General features: G+C 37.8%; 1 protein-coding gene across 1 annotated transcript; it reads right to left on the minus strand.

The window, feature by feature from the left end:
- Window positions 1-4,428: 4,428 nt before the first annotated feature.
- Window positions 4,429-5,304, minus strand: LOC138904309 (uncharacterized). Its single transcript, XM_070192811.1, has 2 exons — window positions 4,789-5,304; window positions 4,429-4,698 (listed from the first exon to the last, which is right to left on the minus strand). The coding sequence occupies exons 1-2, from the start codon at window positions 5,302-5,304 to the stop codon at window positions 4,429-4,431; spliced, it is 786 nt and encodes a 261-aa protein (XP_070048912.1).
- Between the last annotated feature and the right edge of the window lie 17,137 nt (window positions 5,305-22,441).

The following is a 22,441-nucleotide window of genomic DNA, read 5'->3' on the forward strand; positions in this document are numbered from 1 at the left end:
TAACAAACCAAATGACAGTTTTAGTCCAGTAGCAAGATTGATCTTCTATTCCCGAAAGAAGGGAACAAGATGAATCTTAAGATATATTTTCTGCTCCTCAGCAAATTGTGCAACGCTATTAATTCGTCAGCTATGTCCTGGTAAATAACCAACTACTGCTAGTGTGGGTGTCTAAAGTTAAAATGGGGCCGAAACCTTCCAAATTTCTTCATCCTTTCTTAAACACCACCATTTGCGTTGTAGGCTTTTTACACAACAAATACCCTTTTTCTCAAACCAACCCCTCTTACTTTTGTTCCCTATTCTCCCTTCCCCCCTTTTGGAATTACACTATGTCTTTACAGTTAGCACCAAAGAGTTTGGTTAACATACTCCCAACTCCTCATGTAATGATATTTTATTTCGGAATTAAAAAGAAATGAGAACGTGGTAGGCTTTCATAAAAACATACTCCCAAATCCCAATAGCCTTTCCACTTAATCTTAATTTTTATTTTTTTTCTACTTAATCTTATTATTATTATTTTTTAAAATACATTTGAAAGCTTTCGGTGAAAATATGGTTATGGTTAAACTTTTTTAATTCTTTTCTTTCATCACGAAATCTTACTCTTTTTCTTTTGGTAGGGGCCGATTAGCAGAAGGGGAGGCTGTTTTGGGAATGGGAATTTGACCCCGCACTTCACTGATATAGGATGAAATTGCAAACATAACATCAATTTTTAAAAAGGAAATTTCCAAACGTGTTTTGAATCACAAAACAACAACTCTTAAAAAAGAAAAGAAGTAGAATTGAATTATTTTATGTTACATAAGACTACAATTTCCTAGTATAAATTTCAAGAATATGACAAACATGCATGATGTTTAAACAATGTTAATAAGAATGTTTAATAAACTAAATTGACAGATGTCGGAGTTATAGCCCATTAACGTTGCAGTATGAATGAGCCCCTACACAATTCAAGCTTCTTTTTAACATCTGCGAATAAACAAATTAGGTTGTCGGCAAAAGAGAGTAATCAAGTGCAGGCCACCCTAAAGAGGCTAAGACATATAATAATCCATTACGTAGTATATATTTTCAAGTTTTGAAGCTTAAAAGCCCCTTTAATTTGTGCTTCTCTTAAAAGCTCTTTAAGTTGTTGAATGATACATGCAGTACAAAAATGTTGGAGAAAATGGTGTAGTGTGGACAATGTGGGAGACAAGGCAGAGACATTGTTTTTGAATTTTAGGTGGTCTAGAATAGATCCCATTGATAATGCATACGTCACTGCTTTTTATTTACGTACCTGTGAAATGTGAGTGCTCCGAAATAAGATTACTACAAAATTCAAATTTCAAAGCCAACTGTCTCTTTTAAAAGTAAAAAGAAAATAAGATAAAATAAAAAGAAATGTCTTATATGACAGATGTTTCTAGGAAAAAACAAGGATTACTGGATAGAGATGCTTTCTTGGATTCCATTGGCACCATACACAATGAGTCAACTTTTGTAGATACAATTTTTCTTTTAGGTAAAGGCAGACGGTGAATAAATGGGCTTCAATCTATTCAACCAACTTTTTCAATATTAGATCCACATATATTGCTCTTGGAGCTAGAAATTGTCAAAAAGGTTAAGTTGGTAGTTAAGCACTCAACTAGTCAACTTAACGCATCAAATTCTCCTCTTTTTCTTTTCTGTACCCTTCCACCCACTTCCATCCCTTTCTAGCTTATTAATTTTTGTATTAATCGTCTTATATTCAAAATTTATTGGTCTAATTAATCTAGATTTGTGTTGTGTAAGCCCTATTTTAAGGGAACTGCTTTCTTATCTTGAATTGGAGATCTCCGATTGAGGAAGGAATGTTCTCATTCATCTCATCAAATTTCTTAGTGGCCCTTTTCTGACTCGTTGAATATATGCACCTTGCAGCCAGAGGCGAATGTAGCTCACATGCTATGAGTTTAAGTACATCCATAACTTTAATACATGGCTTAGATATATATGTAAAAGATATTCAAAATTTCAATAAATATTACATTCCGAGCCCATTATTTTTAATACGTAATGAATTCAGTAGTAAAAATATAAATATTAAACAAGAATAAGAGTGATGTCTAGAATTGCAACAACTATAGAGGTATCAAACTGTTGAGTCACACTATCAAAGTGTGAGAGAGGGTGGTGGAGAGAAGGGTGAGGAGGAGTGTGTCTATGTTCTGATTCATGTCAGGATGGTCGACTACTGAAACATTCATCATGTGAGGAGATTGATAGAACAGTATAGGGAGTGGAAGAAGGACTTGCATATGTGTTTGTTGACCTAGAAAAAGCTTACGACAAAGTCCCAAAGGAGGTTCTATGGAGATGTTTGGAGTTTAGCGGAGTTCCGGTAGCGTACATTAGGGTGATCAAAGATATATACGATGGAGCTAAGACTAGGGTGAGGATTGTGGGAGGAGACTCATATTTTTATTTGCTCTGGCGATGGATGTACTGAAGCGGCATATCCAAGGGGAGGTACCATAGTGTATGTTATTTGCAGATGACATAATGCTGATTGACGAGACGTGATGCGGGATTAATGCTAGGCTATAGGTGTAGAGACAAACCTTGGAGTCTAAAGGTTTCAAGTTGAGCAGGAAGAAAATATAAAATACTTGGAGTATAAGTTCAGTGTTGGGACGCATGAAGTAGAAGTGGATATGAAGTTGGATACACAAGTCATCCCTAAGAGAGATAGTTTTAAATACCTTGGGTCTGTAATACAAAGTAATGAGGAGATTGACGAGGATGTTACTCATCATATTGGAATGGGGTAGATGAAATGAAGACTCGCGTCTAGTGTTTTATGTGATATAAATGTACCACCAAGTCTCAAGGGCAAGTTCTACAAGATGATAGTTAGACCGGCTATGTTGTATGGAACAGAGTGTCGGCCAGTCGAGAAGTCTCATATTCAGAAGATGAAAGTAGCGAAAATAAGGATGTTGAGATGGATGTGTGGTCATACTAAAAAAGATAAGATTAGGAATGAAGTAATTAGGGACAAGGTAGGCGTGGCTCCTGTGGAAAGCAAGTTGCGAGAATCAAGGCTGAGATGGTTTGGGCATGTTAAGAGGAGAGACTCCGATGCCCAGGTTAGGAGGTGTGAGTGGTTGACCATGGCGGGTCAGAGGAGGGGTAGAGGGAGGCCTAAGAAGTACTGGGGAGAAGTGATTAGGCATGACATGTCATTACTTCAGCTTACCGAGGACATGACTCTCGATAGGAAGGTGTGGAGGTCGGAAATTACGGTTGTGGGTTGACAGGTAGTCGAGAATTTCTCCTAGTCTCACCAGTTGTATTAGTACTAGTCTTATATTTTATAATTTCTAGTTCTTTGTTATTACACAGCGAGTCATTCTTACTGGTAGTTGGGCATTATTCTTGTATATTTGTATTCCTAGATCTTTGTTATTACATATTGTATCACTTGCTTCCATTGTCATATTAATTTGTTGATGTTATTATTTGTTTATCGCTCCTTTTTCTGTTGTTGAGTCGAGGGTCTTTAGGAAATACTCACTCTATCTTCATAAGGTAGGGGTAAAGTCTACGTACACACCAGTGGCGGACCCAAAATTTTTATCAAGCGGGTTCAAAATACGAAGAAGCAAATATATAAAGAGGTCAACAAAAATATATATTAATAAAATATATTATTACAACTGTCCTCTATGAGTTTTCATTTCCTGAAACGTATTCATAATAGTTTCATCAGAAATGGTGTTAAATATTTTTCTTTCTACATAAGGTACCAAACAACCGCTCATGTTAACCGGAAAATGAGTCACCTGGATTTAAGAAAGCTACTCCAACAAGAAAGTTCGTTGTCACCTTATTAAAACGAGCATTGAGTTCTTGAACTTGCCAATCAATAATCTTAAAAAGTATATCAACACGATAGTGATGTAAAATAGTATAATCAGCAACTTTACGTCGAGATCTTCCAGAGTTAACATAGAGGTCATCAAAGTTTGGTATCAAAATATTATACTTGACACAAAATGCAGATACCTTATCAATAAGTGAATCCCATTCTCCTTCTCTTAGCTTTTGCAACCGTCTCTTTGCCACTTCAACAAGTAGAATAGCATTTGCAATATCTTGCTCCTTTTTTTTGTAAGGATGTATTAAGCTCATTTGTGATCCCCAAAACATCTCTCATTAGGTGCAACATGAAAGCAACCTCAAATTTTTGACAAGTGCTAAGATGTCCCTTTGCCTTAACTCTTTCTTCTAAAGTCCGGACATCAACACCGATAGTATCAAGAACATCAATAATTGAGCCAAACATAGAAATAAAGTTCTTAAAAGATTTATAGTGCGAACCTCAACGAGTATCGGCAGCTCTAGCAAGACCAAGTTCTTGATTCAAACCCTACCAGTTTCAAGTTAACCCATGTCTAATGCCTCTTGAACTTTTTCTGCTTGAGATTCTCGAAGATCATCCATACGTTTAAAAGAATCTCCCACTATATTCAATACATTAGAAACCAACAATACAAGTTCTCCCACTTCAAGACACTTTTTGGATATTGCAACAAGAGTCAATTGAAATTGGTGTGCAAAACAATGAATGGAATAAGCAGATTTACTTTCTTGTTGAATCAAAGTTTTGAGGCCACGTAAATCCCCTTGCATGTTGCTTGCTCCATCATAGCACTATCCATGCACATAAGATAAACTCAAAGATTGTTGAGCAAGGTAATCAACAATTAATTTCTTTAAACACAAAGTAGTAGTATTACGAACATGAACGATCCCAATAAAATGCTCCATCACAGATCCACATCTATTAACATATCGCATGACAATAGCTAATTGCTCTTTGCATGATACATCACATGATTCATCAACTAGCAATGCAAAAAAGTCTCCATTTAGATCGTCCATAATTGCTTTAACTGTTTCAATTTTACATGCAATGATAATGTCTTTCTGAATTTTATGAGAAGTCAACTGATCATTCTTTGGAGCCTTTTTCAACACAAGATCACGAATTTTATCGCACCTCTCTGCATACCATGAAAGAATCTCAAGAAAGTTACCCTTGTTTAATAATGATTCATCTTCACGATGTCCACGAAATGCCAATCCTTGATTCAATAGGAGTCTCACCACCTCAATTGAAGCCTTCAAGCGAATTTTGTATTCGAGCTTGGTTTGACTGGATTGCCTATCAAATGAAGTTTGAATTGACTGTTTTTGTTTTAATAGATTTTCATATTTCCTTTTTGCCTGACTATGAATACTGCTCGACCCATGCATATCTAATCTGTTCTTTTTGTGCCAACTCTTAAATCCTAAACTTTAAAAATACATCACTTCTACCTTGATGAATACCTTCATCTTGAAATAAGTAACAATACAAACAATAAGCTGCATCTTCTATCACACTATACTCCAATCAATTATGATATCCTTTAAATCATTTAGGAATGAAATGACGCTTTAAGCCCGAAAAATCTGGTCGAGGAAACTTATGATATCGGGGTTGGCAAGGACCTCTTCAGAGGTATTCTCTTCTAATCTCATTACGCTCATTTGGATGAAAGTCTCTAATGGGTAATCTCTCCTTTGGATCAGTCTTTAAAGAATCGAGATCTATTCCTTGTCTTTGTTTTTTAGAGGATTGGTGTTGTTCTACTAATTGGTTCAAATTTTCTTCCACGGGAGTAGCAATTAGAGAGGATGAACTTGATTGTGGCAACTTGGAAGATACCGGAGGATAAAATCTCTTCATTGTAACATAAACTGGATTACCAATTTAAATTCGAATTAGAAGAATAATTTAATTAAACTTAAATTTAAATTAATATTTATTCATTCTTCACCAATGGTTTAATTTTCTTTTATTTTACATATCATTATATTATAAAATAGTTAGATGAGATTTTAATCATCGTTAAAGAGCTTTGGACCACAACTTTGGAAGTTCAAAATGTCTTTACATGAGTTATTGTTTTCATCATAACTTTTCTTGAAGAAACAAAGAGAACAAATAAAAAAATCAGCAATGCATTTTCTAGTGATAAGCAAGTATTTTAAAGCAGATTACTTATATCATGGAATAATTGAGTTAATTGAAAGGAACACCTATATAATACATTTAGCCAAACACAGATACACTCATACACTTAGAAAACAAGATTAATCTGAATTCAATGTGTTATAGTCAATTAGTCATCCGTAAATCACTTAATGATAAGATATACCTAATTTATATGTACAAGAAAAAGATTAGAAATAAGAGAGAAACCTGATGGTGATAGTTGAGGGTGAGAGAGTGAGAGGCGACAACCAACACGAAACAATATTGGCTAATGGAAGGAGACAACTATGGAAGGAAGCAATATGACCTTTAAATTAAACTAAAAGATGCCAACATTTTTTATGAAATATGCAGAGAACAAGAGAACAGAGAAGGGTTTCGGAATTGGGGTGCTGTATTTTAGACATAAACGACGTCGTATTTAAATAAGAAAATTGTATACAAAAAAGAGTTCTGACTAGTTTCAAACTCAAGACCTTGTGGAAAAACTTGAACCCACTTTGCCAACAAACTATTCATCATCAATGTTTCAAGTGGGGTCAAAATAATTTTTATACATAAAACGTTCTTAGAAATATAAAATATACTTATATATACAATGTTATTTTTTAACGAAGCGAATTCATTTGAACCCTCTTAACCCTACGTGGGTCCGCCCCTGGTACACACTATCCTCCCCATACCACACTTGTGAAATTTTACTGAATTTGTTATTAAACTCATCAAATTAAAATTGTGGATCCGCCTTTGCTTGTTGTCTTCAAATTAAAGCCCTTATTGCAATTAGAAAAAATCTTTTACTATATACCAAAGGCTTCTCTTTGCTTGTAGTCACTACTAGAAATTCGGTCAAAATCGACCGCGGCAGGCCGACAGATTCGGTATGTGTTTCAAAAAAAAATAATATATATATATATATATATATGCGAAACCGACCAACTTCGGTCGGTATTTTTGGCTTAAATTAAATACAGGAAACAATTTTGGCATCCTGCGAAATTATTTTTTTAGAAATCGACCAACTTTGGTCGGTTCATGTAAAATAAATTAAAATTAATATTCAAAAAATCTACCGAAATCGGTCGGTTATTTCAGTCGGTCATTTTAAAAAACCAACCGTCTTCGGTCGATAATTCTATATTTTTTTATAAAACTGACTGAAATTTGTCGGTTATTTTCGCGCGGAAATGCAATTAAAGATTACAAATAAAATAAAAAAAAATCTTAAACCAAAATATACCAATGGTCTAGTGGTAGAATATATCCTACCACTGTACATACCCATTCCCAGACGGACTTTAGTCAGTTTTTTTGGCAGATGTTTTTTTTCTTTGGTCGTTTGTGAAATTTAATTGACCGACCGAATTGGTCGGAAATTACTACTGACTTCGGTCGCTTTTTATTATTGACCGACCTAATTTTGATGGATTAAAATTGGTCGGAAATTAGTCATTTTTTTTTTAGTTTTTCGACCGATTTCGATCGATATTTATAGAGGGTTTTTCGGAAGTGCGACTAGTAATCATTACAAAGTCCATGAGCCAAAAAGATACTAATATGACACCGTTGTTCTAGTGATATGATATGGTTTCATTAATTAATCTTCAAAATTTGTGGGCTTTCAACATTCGTCAAGACCTGAATTAATAGAACTAGATGTGATGACTCGCCATGTCATCATGCCACATAAGCGCCATTTGGCATATATTAATGCCATGTGGAAGCTTACATAGGAGGAATGCTTGCATTTGTGAGAAGATTCTAGAGAAGTATGGACATTTCCTTTGGAAGATCCTAGATGTTTATGGATTTGCTAGGAAAGTCCTTGGAATCTTCTAGGCTTGTAGAGAATTCTAGAGAAAGCCCTTATCTTGTAAATATTAAGGACTTGTGTAACAATTAATATTTGCACACTAGCCCCTAGGAGACTAGTATATAAAGTAGGCCATTCATTTGTAATTCATCAAGAAAACAATTTAAGTTCTCTCCAATACAAAGCTTCCTTTAACAATTCTCTTGTGTTCTTTCTGCCATTCTCTTAGCGATCTTGAGTGTAGTAAGGCTGACTTGGCATAGCAAGAACGTGAGCAAATTGTCAAGTGCCGCACGTGTACTTAGTTAACGACTAAGGGCGTGACAACTGATATCAGAGCAAAGGTTGCGACTAAGGGAATGGCGAACGACGGAGAAATTAACGCTGCCAACACTCAAGCCAACGTCATCCAGGATGCTGCTGGCAAGAGCGGCCGTAACAAAAAGAGAAATGCCACCAACAAGGGCCAGGAGGTGCCACCTGAGGTTGTGTCAAACGAAGGGCTTACATCCCAAGAACCATCTGCCACTGAGGCGAGCGAGGATGAAGTGGAGGTCCTGCCTGAGGACGTCTCGCTCGGTAAAGAGTGGGTGATGAAGATGAACGCAGGGATGGACGCCGTGGAGATCTTTGGCCAACGCTTGGGAAAGGTGGAAGGCACCCTTAGTGTTCTTGAGGGGCACACTCTTGAAGAGATTGAGAGCATCCGAAATGACTTGGAGGGACGTACACAGACCGAGATAGAACTAAGGCAAACTATCACTGCCTTAGAGTGCAGACTCATGGAGGCTTTGAGTACTATCGATGCTATAAAGGCAAAGATAGAGTCACTCGAGGAGCATGTTAGTGCTGGCGTGACCGAGGCAGCTAGCAATGTTGTGGTGACGAGGGAGGCCAAGATCGAGGCTCCCAAACCCCCGGTGTTCAAAGGTGTTCGTGATGCGCAAGAAGTGGAAAACTTCCTTTGGCACTTGGAGAACTACTTCAAGCACGGCAAAGTGAAGGACGACGGGGCCATGATCAACACTGCGGTGTTGTACCTCTCAGAGACTGCCATGCTATGGTGGAGAAGGAAGATGGCCGACGTGGATAAAGGTATATGTACTATTAGCACGTGGGATCAGTTCAAAGCCGAGTTCAAGCGACAGTTCTTTCCAAACAATGTCTTGTACGAGGCAAGGCGCAAACTTAGGGAGTTGAAGCAAACATGGAGCATACGTGTCTATGTCAAGGAATTCACTACCCTTATGCTTCAAATCCCCAACCTGACCAATGATGACTTGTTGTTCCACTTCATGGACGGGTTGCAAAATTGGGCTAAGCAGGAGTTACAACGCCGGCAAGTCGCAAATATAGACCAAGCCATAGTGGAGGCCGAATCATTGATGGATTTCAGGCATGACAAACACGACAAAGGGAAAGTCAAAGAATCAAAGTTTAACAATGTCAAAGGTGGGGGAGACCATGGCAAAGGCAAGGAGATACAACAACAATACTACAAGACTCAAGATTCCAAAAATCTGAGTGGCCGTCAGGGGTACGCCGAGAAGAAAGTGCAGGCCGGGAAGAAGGGATGTTACATATGCGGAGGGCCTCACAGCTTCAGGAATTGTCCCGACCTAAAGAGCCTTAGCGCCATGGTCCGTGAACGGAAGGAGCAGCCACAAGGAGAGAGTTCGGGAACCGCACAGTTAGGTATGATCGGATTATGCGGTGCTGTTACAAAGCAATCTATCCAACCTACCGATAATGGAAACCAGTACGTGGATCTCACCATCAACAACAAGCCTGCTCGTGCAATGGTGGATACTGGAGCAACTCATAATTTCGTGACTGAGGCTGCCGCAAAAAGACTAGAATTGACGCTTGCTCCAACCAACTCCCACATCAAGACCGTGAATGCCGAGGTACAAAATGCTCGTGGGGTAGCTAATGGAGTTGGTGTCAAATTGGGAACTTGGAAAGGTATGACAAACTTTACCGTAACCGCTATGGATATCTTTGACATCATATTGGGACAAGAGTTCTTTAGACATTGTCATACTTTGATCGATCCCTACCTCCAACATCTCTTGGTTATGGAGCGAGAAGGAGCTTGCATGGTACCTACAATGTCTATGCCACATGGACAGAACCAAGCACAACTCTCAGCTATGCAGGTTATAAAGGGGATCAAGAAGGGGGAGCAGACGTTCGTGGCAACCATCGCAAGTCTGGAGGAAGATAAGAGTTTTCAAGAGACACTACCACCTTGCATAGAGAAGTTGCTTGAGGAAAACAAAGATGTCATGCCCGAGGAGTTGCCTAAGCACTTGCCGCCTAGGCGAGAGGTGGATCACAAGATTGAGTTGGAGCCAGGGGCTAAGCCACCCGCATTTGCCCCATATCGTATGGCACCGCCCGAGCTAGAGGAGCTTAGGAAACAATTGAAAGAGTTGCTAGATGCTGGTCACGTTCTCCCATCAAAGGCACCTTTCGGCGCACCAGTATTGTTCCATAAGAAGAAGGATGGATCACTACGCTTGTGCATAGACTGCCGAGCAATTAATAAGGTCACGGTGAAGAATAAGTACCCAATCCCGCTCATTGCTGACTTATTCGATAGACTTGGGCAAGCCAAGTATTTTACCAAGGTGGATCTTCGCAAGGGCTACTACCAGGTTCGCATTGCAGAGGGGGATGAGCCAAAGACAACATGTGTGACGAGATATGGAACCTTTGAGTGGTTGGTGATGCCTTTCAGCTTAACTAATGCACCTGCCATATTTTGCACCCTTATGAATAAGATTTTCCATCCCTACCTTGATCAGTTCATGGTAGTCTACCTAGACGACATAGTTATCTACAACAACACCTTGGAAGAGCACATGAAGCACTTAAGGAAGGTTTTCCAAGTCTTGCGGGAGAACGGGCTATACATCAAGAGGGAGAAATGCGAGTTTTCACAATCAAAGGTGCACTTCTTAGGCCATGTTATTAGCAATGGCGAGCTATGCATGGATGAAGCTAAGGTACGTGCTATCCAGGAGTGGGAGGCACCTATAAAGGTAACTGAGTTGAGATCCTTCCTTGGCCTTGTTAACTACTATCGTCGGTTCATCTATGGCTACTCAGCAAAGGCCGCACCATTGACTGAGTTGCTAAAGAAGAACAAGCTATGGGTTTGGACGGAGCATTGTCAAAGGGCGTTTGAAGACCTCAAGGCAGCTGTAATAGAGGAGCCAGTCTTGGCATTACCTGACTTTGCCAAGACATTTGAGGTGCATACAGATGCCTCAGATTTTGCCATTGGGGGTGTCTTGATGCAGGATAAGCATCCCATATCATTTGAGAGTCGCAAGTTAAATGAGACGGAGCGGCGTTACACAATGCAAGAGAAGGAGATGACTTCTATTGTGCATTGCCTTCGTACATGGCGACATTATTTGCTTGGGTCGAGGTTCGTGGTCAAGACCGACAATGTAACTACTAGTTACTTTTAGACGCAGAAGAAGCTCACCCCAAAACAGGCTCGGTGGCAGGATTTCTTGGCCGAATTTGATTATGTACTAGAGTATAAGCCGGGCAAAGGTAACGTTGTAGCCGATGCCTTGAGCCGGAAAGCCGAGCTTGCTGCAATCACTTCAACAAGATGGGACATTCATGAGGCTATAAAAGAAGGCATGCGACACGATCCAGCAGCCAAACAACTTATCGAGTTAGCCAACCAGGGCAATACGAGACGTTTTTGGGTCGAAGACGGCCTACTACTTACCACATGTCGGCGGGTCTACATGCCTAAGTTTGGAGACATTAGACGGCGGATTATAAGGGAGAGTCATGACACAATGTGGGCTGGTCATCCAGGCCAACATCACACTAGGGCCTTGGTTGAGTCAGTCTACTATTGGCCACGCATGCGAGATGATATAGAGTGTTATGTGCCGGAGGACTTTTGGAGCCACTACCAGTTGCAGAGCGTCCATGGGAGAGCGTGACTATGGACTTTATCACTTGCCTACCGAAGTCTGACGGTTATGGTACTATTATGGTGGTCGTGGATAGATTTTCCAAATATGCCACCTTCATGCCCGCCACACCAGGTTGCACCGCCAAGGAAGCCGCCAAGCTATTCTTTAAGAATGTGGTGAAGTATTGGGGCTTACCAAGGCATATTATCAGTGATCGAGACCTCCGTTTTACTGGAAACTTTTGGAGAGAATTATTCGATATACTTGGCACGGAACTGCACTTTTTCACTAGTTTTCACCCACAGACAGATGGACAAACGGAACGGGTCAATGCCTTACTAGAATGCTACTTGAGGCATTATGTAAGCGCGCATCAGAATAATTGGTCAAGGCTCCTAGACATCACCCAATTCTCTTATAACTTGCAGTAGAGTGAGTCCACGGGACGGACACCATTTGAGCTAGCCACAGGCCAACAGCCACAAACTCCACATTCATTACTAGCCGCGTTTGAGGGAAAGAGTTTGGGGGCTTATCATATGGCTAAAGGATAGGAGGAGTAGCTTGACACTGCTAAGCCCTACTTGGATAAGGCAGCTAAGAAGATAAAGAAGTTTGCAGATCATAAGCGGCGTCCCACGGACTATAGAGTTGGGGATATGGTCATGGTGAAGTTTAATCCAAGACAGTTTAAGGCACTACGAGGCATGCATCAGAATCTGATTCGCAAGTATGAGGGGCCATTTAAGATAGTCGCCAAGGTAGGAAAGATCTCATACAAGCTTGACATGCCATCATATCTTAAGATCTACCCTGTCTTCCATGCCAGCATGTTTAAGCCCTATCATGAAGACAATGATGATCCAAGTAGGGGCCAATCAAGTCGAGCGCCTATTACTATCACCGCCTCGCACGACCGGGAGATTGAGGCTATTATTGATTACCAGGCCAGGCGAAAACAAGGGCAAAAAGCCACCGCAATGTTCCTCATCCATTGGAAGGGGCAATCACCGGAGGAGACCACATGGGAACGTTATGAAGATTTATGGCAATTCAATGATAAGATCCGAGAGTTTATGCAGCAACATTGCGCCGCGGTCGTCGCAACATTAGGTGGGGGAGAGTGTGATGACTCGCCATATCATCATGCCACATAAGCGCCATTTGGCATATATTAATGCCATGTGGAAGCTTACATAGGAGGAATGCTTGCATTTGTGAGAAGATTCTAGAGAAGTATGGACATTTCCTTTGGAAGATCCTAGATGTTTATGGATTTTCTAGGAAAGTCCTTGGAATCTTCTAGGCTTGTAGAGAATTCTAGAGAAAGTCCTTATCTTGTAAATATTAAGGACTTGTGTAACAATTGATATTTGCACACTAGCCCCTAGGAGACTAGTATATAAAGGAGGCCATTCATTTGTAATTCATCAAGAAAACAATTTAAGTTCTCTCTAATACAAAGCTTCCTTTAACAATTCTCTTGTGTTCTTTCTGCCATTCTCTTAGCGATCTTGAGTGTAGTAAGGCTGACTTGGCATAACAAGAACGTGAGCAAATTATCAAGTGCCGCACGTGTACTTAGTTAACGACTAAGGGCGTGACATAGATCTGTAATATAATAGTACTTATAGCTTATTCTCAATTTTTGCCGACAATGATACGTTGACATCCACCAAAATATTTGAAGAAAACAATATATACATATACATACAAATAAATAAATGAGAGTCCATACAAACACGTGGACACCACATATATATGCAACTCTTTCCATTGTGATCTTGTTGTACCTGCACTTCCCTTTTGATCATTTCTTTATTTAGTTTGCATTTTACTGTAACTTGTGTTCCTGGGATTCAGTGGATATATATGCTGAATAGACTATCTCGGCAAATAAGGGATTTGTTTTATTATTGCAAAATCAACTCTAAGATCTGGTGTCAAATCATATGAAGAAATTATGTTATAATTCATGAAGAAAAATCCTAGCAACAAAAAAAAGTTAGAGCTTGCTAGAGTATTCCCATCGGTGGGGAGAATTAATAGTTTGTATCCCTGTATGATCGTGGGCGATTCTCATCTTCATGAATTAGTTAGTTTTAGAACTTGCTAGAGTATTCCCATTAGTTAGTTTTCGAGGTTCACTTTATTATGAGAAATTTACACACGATACAAGAAATTTATAATTTAAAAGAGTTGCAATTACTTTCAGAAAATTTTGCAAATACAATTTATTATAAATGTTTAACTTTTTAATTAAATTATATATAATTTTTCATATCCACTTAAAACTACTCAATCCCATTAAAATAGGTATTCTAATTTAATTATGTTATTGTCTTCGACAAAAAATGAGAGAAACTATTACTTGTAGAAATTGTAGCATGAAAATAGTCGAAGGAGGAGATATGAAGGAAAAAGAATTTTTTTAGGCAACAATCATTTATATTTAATATTTATTTTCATTCAGTTATTTAATTGTAGGGATACTCCCTTATTTTTCAGGTGTTTAATTTTAGTTGGAGATAGTGTATTCTGAAATCAATTTATTTGTTGTAGAAAATGAAATTTGGTCTTAAAGGTTATGTAGTCGTGAAATTTTACCTTTTATTATTATGGCATCAAAGTTAGATACATGTTTGTTTTTGATTTAATTACTCTATATAGGTTTTCATATTATATTGTCCATGCTCCGGTTAGTTAGACTTGTGCGTGCGGGAATGTTAGAATCCCCGCATTGGTTGAGACAACATATGATTGTCACTTTATATGGTCGTCTGTGCTTCTCGTATCATGATCTAAATTTTGAAGTTCAATGTATAAATCCAAGTTTCATTTTCATATCAGAGTTATAGCTTAGGGTAAACGGGTCACCAAGATAAAGGGTGATTACAAGTTTGTAGAAACCATTTTACCATGGTAAATATAGTGAAGGAGACTATGATGAAAGGAGAATGTTACTAGAGTGTTGTATTACTACCCTAGCTTTATCTTAATGTCAAACTTGCATTAATTTGAAAGAAGAAAAAGAAGGAAATGTTAAAAGTCAAAAGAAGGGCTTGATGTCACTCAGAATTTTACTACAATATTCGAATTAAGAGCATGGATGACACTTCAGAAGTAAAAAGATTATTATTGCAACCAAGATTTTTTTATAACTAATCGTGGTATTCGGGTAAGATTGTACGCACAACTAATTTTACTGAATATCTGCTACGTCCCACCAGTAACAGGAACCAATTAACTCTGTCCACCAAGTCTTGGACAAATAAGAAGAATCACTTAATATTTTTTCTCAATTGGAAACCTCATGGTTCTTAACCTACTTCATTGATCATTAGGCCACACCGTTGGGATGCAATTGCAGCCAAGATTGCCATGGCCAAACTAAGAAAGTGGCAAAATGTGGTGGATGAAAAGAAGAACTTGTGAGAGTGGAAGAAATTTAAGGACAAACCCCAGAGTCCACAGAAATCACTAACTATCATTTTGACTTTCCTTTTCTTTTTAACCTTAAAGTTAAAAGGAACAACAAAATGTCAAAACCTATGCATTCACTTCAACCTCTCCTTGTGTGTAGATGGAACATCACTAATGTTATACTAAGTACAAAGATTGAGTGATATTCCATATTGTTGAAGATCCCACCTACTCCTTAATAAGCGGAAAGGTAAACAATATCAAAGGCTGAGAACTTGACATATCGCGTGGTAGCATTTTAGTTATATGTACTTACATTATAAATCTGTTTATACTATATGTGTATAGTTATCATTTTTATCAGATTATAATTAATACTTATATAAATATTTATAGTTATGTAGTAACCAAATAAGTGACCTAATTATGTAAATATTTTTGCACGCTGAACTTAAACTCATTATCATATATATATGGCAATTCGATTCATAGAGTCAATTTGATTAAAGATATTATAAATACAAGTTAGAAAGAGGGCTCATAGACTACATATAAACATATCATCGGCTGAATAAGAAGCAACTAACACTATAATTTTTGTTATCAAAGATGGATTAAATGTCATGATAATGAGCTTATAGGATTTATCATTTTTTTTAGCTTGTTAATTAATGTGTTAAAAAAGTTCATAGATTTTATTTTTTTTAACACATCTATAGGAAAGTCACTCCTACTTCTTGGAAGCATGACGTATGAATTTTTTTTAGAAACTTTTCTAGACATGTCACGTGTAGCATTAGTCCAAACGCTAGCCAGCCTTCGCATTCTTTAACATTAATGGAAACTTAGCAAAGCAAAATAAGGACTTCACTTATATGAGATTGTTAAAAAGTAGAACCAGCAAGATCCATAAGATCTTGACACCCTTTTATGAGCAGAAGACCTAATTGAGAATGATCTTGACCAAAAATTATAGTCCTATAAATTATTCTGAATGAGAATATCTTTATTTCAAGACGCATGTGGACAATCCTATTTCTCTACAGTACTTTATCAGTACTATAAAAGTGGCTAGATACTTCCTCTCAAATAACCAATAAATAAAAACTTGGATAGGAACACTCTACGTCGACAAAGGCACTAAATTGTACTAATAATATGCAATCGATAGACTCATAAGTCACCCACAAAAGAAGGATGACATGAATCAAAATTGACATTTTTTTCTTCTCAAGCTTTTCCTTGTATGTATCGTCAAAATCACTCTCCTAATTTCCTCGTACTAAATTTTCTAGTACTACTTATATATATATATATATATATATATATATATATATATATATATATATATATATATATATATATAGCGGAGTCAGGATTTCAATTTTATATAGACCGGTGAATGATAACATTTTTTGTTGTTGCAAAATCCAACTTCACCTCACACTTTCAGCCATATAACAAGGCAATCCAAGTTTTTCACAAATAAAACGATAACTTTAAGTATTAATAATTGAGTTATAAATTTAATATGTGTACATATTTAATAAATCTTTTAATATAAATTTAAATATATTATTTGAACAAAATCTATTACGTTTGACCGAGCTTGTATCTGGACTCCGCTGCAGCCTATATATATATATATATATATATATATGTAATGACCCAATCGGTCGTTTTGGACATTTGCATTCCGTTCATCTGTTTGAAGCCTTGAGTAGCTTCATATAATGTGTTATGACTTGTGTGGATCGTCGGTTTTGGTTTTAGGTGATCCGGAGTTGATTTGGAAGAATAATTCTCAACTAGAAAGTTTTAAGTTGGAAGAGTTGACCAAGTTTGACCTTTGTGTTTTTGACCCCAGATCGGAATTTTGATGGTTCCGTTAGGTTCGAATGATGATTTTGGACTTGGGCGTATCTCCGGATTTGCATTTGGATATTTCTTGAAGGTTCTAGCGTTAATTGGTGAAAGTTGGCAATTTGGAGTTTTGGAATGTTCATAAATTTGATCGGAATTTGACTTTGGTGATATTTTCACGACCCAAACCGATGGGCCGCGACGGGCACCCGGTACCCTACTCAACCGAATACCAATGTAACGTATCTTTCATATCATACTATCATAGGTAAATGAGCCGGAGAGGCTCGTGAGATATGTAGAATAAAATATGAGGAAGTACTCGACATAGGACGACCCAACATCTAATACAAACTTATACATATGGCATACGGTATAAGACCAAAATGATCACTCGTATACTGAACATAGGCCGACAAGGCCATACAATCTTTCACGTATATGACATATGTCTACAAGCCTCTACGAGTAGATAAATACCATAAAGGTCGGGACAGGGCCCCACCATACTAATCATTATATGTCCAAATCATATTGACCAAATAAGCAACTCCAGAGTAAATGGAGCGCACCAACACCTTTCGTTGAGCTGATAGCCTACTTGGAGGACTCTCAACCTGTCTATCGGGACCCGCGGGCATGAAACGCAGAGTCCCCAGGCAAAAGGGATGTCAGTACAAATAATGTACCGAGTATGTAAGAAATAAAAATCCGTAAATAAAAGACATGAGAGAAACATGAAGTATAAGACTCAACACGTAAGTCTGAATAGCTCTGTGAATCATTTCAAATTTAAAATGTCATGCATATGCGTATAAATGTCATACCATGCATATGTGTATGTACATAACATCATCAAGTCTCTGGGGGCATCTAATCATATCATCTCGACTACTGTGGGCAAATCATCAACGTATACCAGCTGATCAGGTGGTGGTGCGTATATAACGCCGTAACCTTTTTCCATATCCCATATACATATAATATACGCGTATATAACGTCATCTGGTCATGGGTCAATGTACATGTATAAATGCATGAAATGCATAAGAAGTACGTCAATAAAATCTCTCGGAATGTCATAAGACCATTATGCCTTTGATTAATGTCATGAAATAAACTTTATCAACTTACGTATTTTCTGAGACCCATGAACAGATGAAAAATAATAGGACATATGGGGAATCAAGAACATAGGCACTTCTAGTACTTCTATGAATGGTGTCATTTATGAAAGTTGTGCATTTGCTCATTTCATTTGTATCGTATGGATCATGCCAAAAAGAAAGAAGGGATAGCCTTAACATACCTGAGCCGATTCTCTCGACAATCCCTCTAACACACGTCAATTGCGACAAAACACGTAATGACGAGATTGAAGTAGGAAAAAATCCATATGATATTCTTGAGAAAGGTTATACCAGGCTCCCTTAGAATTGCAAATCCTGTTGCTATTACATTACGTAGTCTCGTATGAATTCCCAAATCCCCTCACCTTTTTTTTCTTGCCTTTTCCCTTTCTACAACTCCCCCAAATGAAATTCTGGTATGGATTGAAGATAAGGTGTACGGATGACTAATATGCTGGTGATAATTCATGAATTCATGACTAATAAAGTGTAAGGATGACTAAAATAAACTTCCCTTTCTACATGTTAGCTATGTACATATATGAATTGTCACCAAAGGATGACTAAGGATATTGTCCATATGCCACCTAATTACCTAAAATTAAAGAGTCATCATGTAGTCTTGATCCATTTCCACTTGCTGCCATGTTATGTTTCCACCAAACTTATCCAAAGATCTTAACTACTTAATTAATCTCCCACTAAAAATTCATAATTAATCAATTACCCGCATAATTAAGAATTATCTCAAATTATTTAAAATACTACTCCCTTTTAACACACTTTATATATCTTACTATCATGGTCATGTGGTACCTTGTATGGAACTAGTCCATAAATATCGGGTATTATAGCTTAGACCGTATTTTATTCCAAAATGACAAACTTCGACGAAACTCATTTTCTTCGATTCGTTCGCCCTCTCACCTTCACGAATTTACTTATCACTTATTTGAAATAGCATAATACTTATAACTTCAAAATAATCTTGTTCTCAAGCTTACGTCGATTAACTTACGATGAAACTTTAACGCACGAAAATGCAGAATGTAACATCTCATTTTCGAGCTTTTATCAATTTACTTATGGCGTACTTTCACGTACGAAAATATGGGGTGTAACATCATTCCCCCATTTGGAACATTCGTCCTCGAATATTGAGTGATGCACTTATCATTATCATAACCTATGGCTCTTGCGAATACTTTAGTACTCTCCAATCCATTTAGGCAACTGTTCTGTGAATAAATCCAAAGGCCAGGGCATTCCCCCCTTTAGGCCTCTTTCTCATATCACGACTTGTGGTCGAAATTCTTCCAATCTCGTATCTGTTGCTACCTTCTATCATGCAGCTTGTACGACTCTGACTTTGTATGTGCACCTATGCAACTCTTCTCTCCTCTTTCCTCCAGCTTTTAGCCAATCTCTAGGCCTCAGTTTGTGAACATGTACAAAATTATGACAAGCTGTCCCTCTAGGCGTCATTAGCTTTACTACATCTAAGTAGGCCATACTATACCATAACTCTTACTTTGATTTATCGTTACTGAGGTATGCTACCAAACTCCAGGTTACTCTCGTTGCTCATCCTATATGCATAAAGTTAAGTCTTTTAACCCTTCTTCATTACTGTTCACCTTAAGACTGATGGCCTAATCTCATTTCATACTTTGTATCTTTTATCCATCCATTGTTGATTTACAATCTACCACTGATAACTTGAAACTTCTTACGTAATACATTGCCACTAGGGCTTACATCTCATCGGGGGATATCTGAAGTGGCTTTCCTAATCCTCCTAGGGGCGATACTATATTTCAATGACCGTATTTCATAGCATGCCAACATGATTCATCTTATGGGTGGGGGTATTCTAATTCCGTGTCGTCCATGAAATCTTTTTTTTTTTCCTTCAAATTATTACTTAATCGAAGGCCCAAACGTCATCCTTTATCTATTATAATTACACCCTTATTCTACTATCATAGCAACATTCCATCTCTTCTAAATGTTACTAGCCTTAGACTCTTTTGAGTTCGTTCAGGCTATACTGAGCTTTCTATAACTTAGACAAACCATCAGCTCTTTTGTTTTCATGGGCTTAATCCTGAGGACTTATCCCTTCTCGCCGCCTTCTTACTCGCCTTTCCTTATCCTTACTAATATCTTCTTACCTTATCGCTCTACCATACTTTAGCTTGCGACCTACACATATCTATTTATACAACTCCCAACCTTCCTTCAACTTGCTTGCACCATAGATTTCCTTATGTCATTCTGGAACATCAAGCGAGACATCATATTGTCTTTAACCCTTTTTTACTCTCTTAACTAGACCTCTCGATACCTAGAAACCATAGGCTGAAAATATGCTACTGACGATGCCGCTATCATTCCTGGATACTGAATCCCAACGCTTCTAGACTTTTATCCGAAGTATGGACTATTCACAACCTTCTGCATTTGAGTATCTCATATGTTGTTCACCTTTACCTTACTTACCTTAAAATCTTGCATCACATATTCTATCTCTTAGTGATCTCTACCACACGATCTAGAGTAAGAAGAAAGAGTGACAGTCCTAAATGCCCTGTAGCCTCCTGCTTATAAGTGTGGTGCACAATACACCCATAAACAAGACTCTACTAGACACGGCTTGTAGACTCCCTAGAACAAAACTGCTATGATACCACTTTTGTCACGACCCAAACCGATGGTTCGCGACGGGCACCCGATACCCTACTCAACCGAGTACCAACGTAACGTATCTTTCATATCATACTATCATAGGTAAATGAGCCGGAGAGGCTGTCGTGAGATCTGTAGAATAAAACATGAGGAAGTACTCGACATAGGACGACTCAACATCTAATACAAACTTATACATATGACATACGGTATAAGACCAAAATGATCACTCGTATACTGAACATAGGCCGACAAGGCCATACAATCTTTCACGTACATGACATATGTCTACAAGCCTCTACGAGTAGATAAATACCATAAAGATCGGGACAGGGCCCCACCATACTAATCATTATATGTCCAAATCATATTGACCAAATAAGCAACTTCAAAATAAATAGAGCGCACCAACAACTTCCGCTGAGCTGATAGCCTACTTGAAGGACTCTCAACCTGTCTATTGGGACTTGCGGGTATGAAACGCAGCGTTCCCAAGCAAAAGGGACGTCAATACAAATAATGTACCGAGTATGTAAGAAATGAAAATTCATAAATAAAAGACATGAGAGAAACATGGAGTAAAAGACTCAACACGTAAGTCTGAATCGCTTTGTGAATCATTTCATATTTATAATGTCATGTATATACATATAAATGTCACACCATGCATAAGTGTATGCGTACATAACATCATCAAGTCTCTGAGGGCATCCCATCATATCATCTCGGCCACTGTGGGCAAATCATCAACGTATACCAGCTGATCAAGTGGTGGTGCGTATATAACGTCGTAACCTTTTTCCATATCCCATATACATATAATATACGCGTATATAACGCTATCTGGTCATGGGTCAATGTACATGTATAAATGCATGAAATGCATAAAAAGTACGCCAATAAAATCTCTCGGAACGTCATAAGGCCATTATGCCTTTGATTAATGTCATGAAATAAATTTTATCAACTTACGTATTTTTTGAGACCCATGAACAAATGATAGAACAATAGGATACATGGGGAATCAAGAACATAGGCTTTTCTAGTACTTCTATGAATAGAGTCATTTATGAAAGTTGTGCATTTGCTTGTTTCGTTTGTATCGTATGGATCATGCCAAAAAGAAAGAAGGGATAGCCTTAACATACCTGAGCCGATTCTATTGACAATCCCTCTAACACATGTCAATCGCGACAAAACACGTAACGACGAGATTGAAGTAGGGAAAAATTCATATGATATTCTTGAGAAAGGTTATACCGGGCTCCCTTATAATTGCAAATCCCGTTGCTATTACATTATGTAGTCTCGTATGAATTCCCAAATCTCCTCACTTTGTCATCTTGCCTTTTTCCTTTCTACAACTCCCCCAAATAAAATTATGGTATGGATTGAAGATAAGGTGTAAGGATCACTAATATGCTGGTGATAATTCATGAATTCATGACTAATAAAGCCTAAGGATGACTAAAATAAACTTCCCTTT

The sequence above is a fragment of the Nicotiana tomentosiformis genome, chromosome 1 (genome assembly GCF_000390325.3).
Source record: "Nicotiana tomentosiformis chromosome 1, ASM39032v3, whole genome shotgun sequence".
In the NCBI taxonomy this organism is placed as follows: Eukaryota; Viridiplantae; Streptophyta; class Magnoliopsida; order Solanales; family Solanaceae; genus Nicotiana; species Nicotiana tomentosiformis.

Bases quoted from the DNA above. Each gene is read 5' to 3' on its own strand.
- LOC138904309 (XM_070192811.1), bottom strand. From the start codon at position 5,304: ATGCATGGGTCGAGCAGTATTCATAGTCAGGCAAAAAGGAAATATGAA. The intron at 4,699-4,788 runs GTTCGTAATACT...GTGCATGGATAG, and splicing joins ATTTTATTGGGATCGTTCAT to TGCTATGATGGAGCAAGCAA.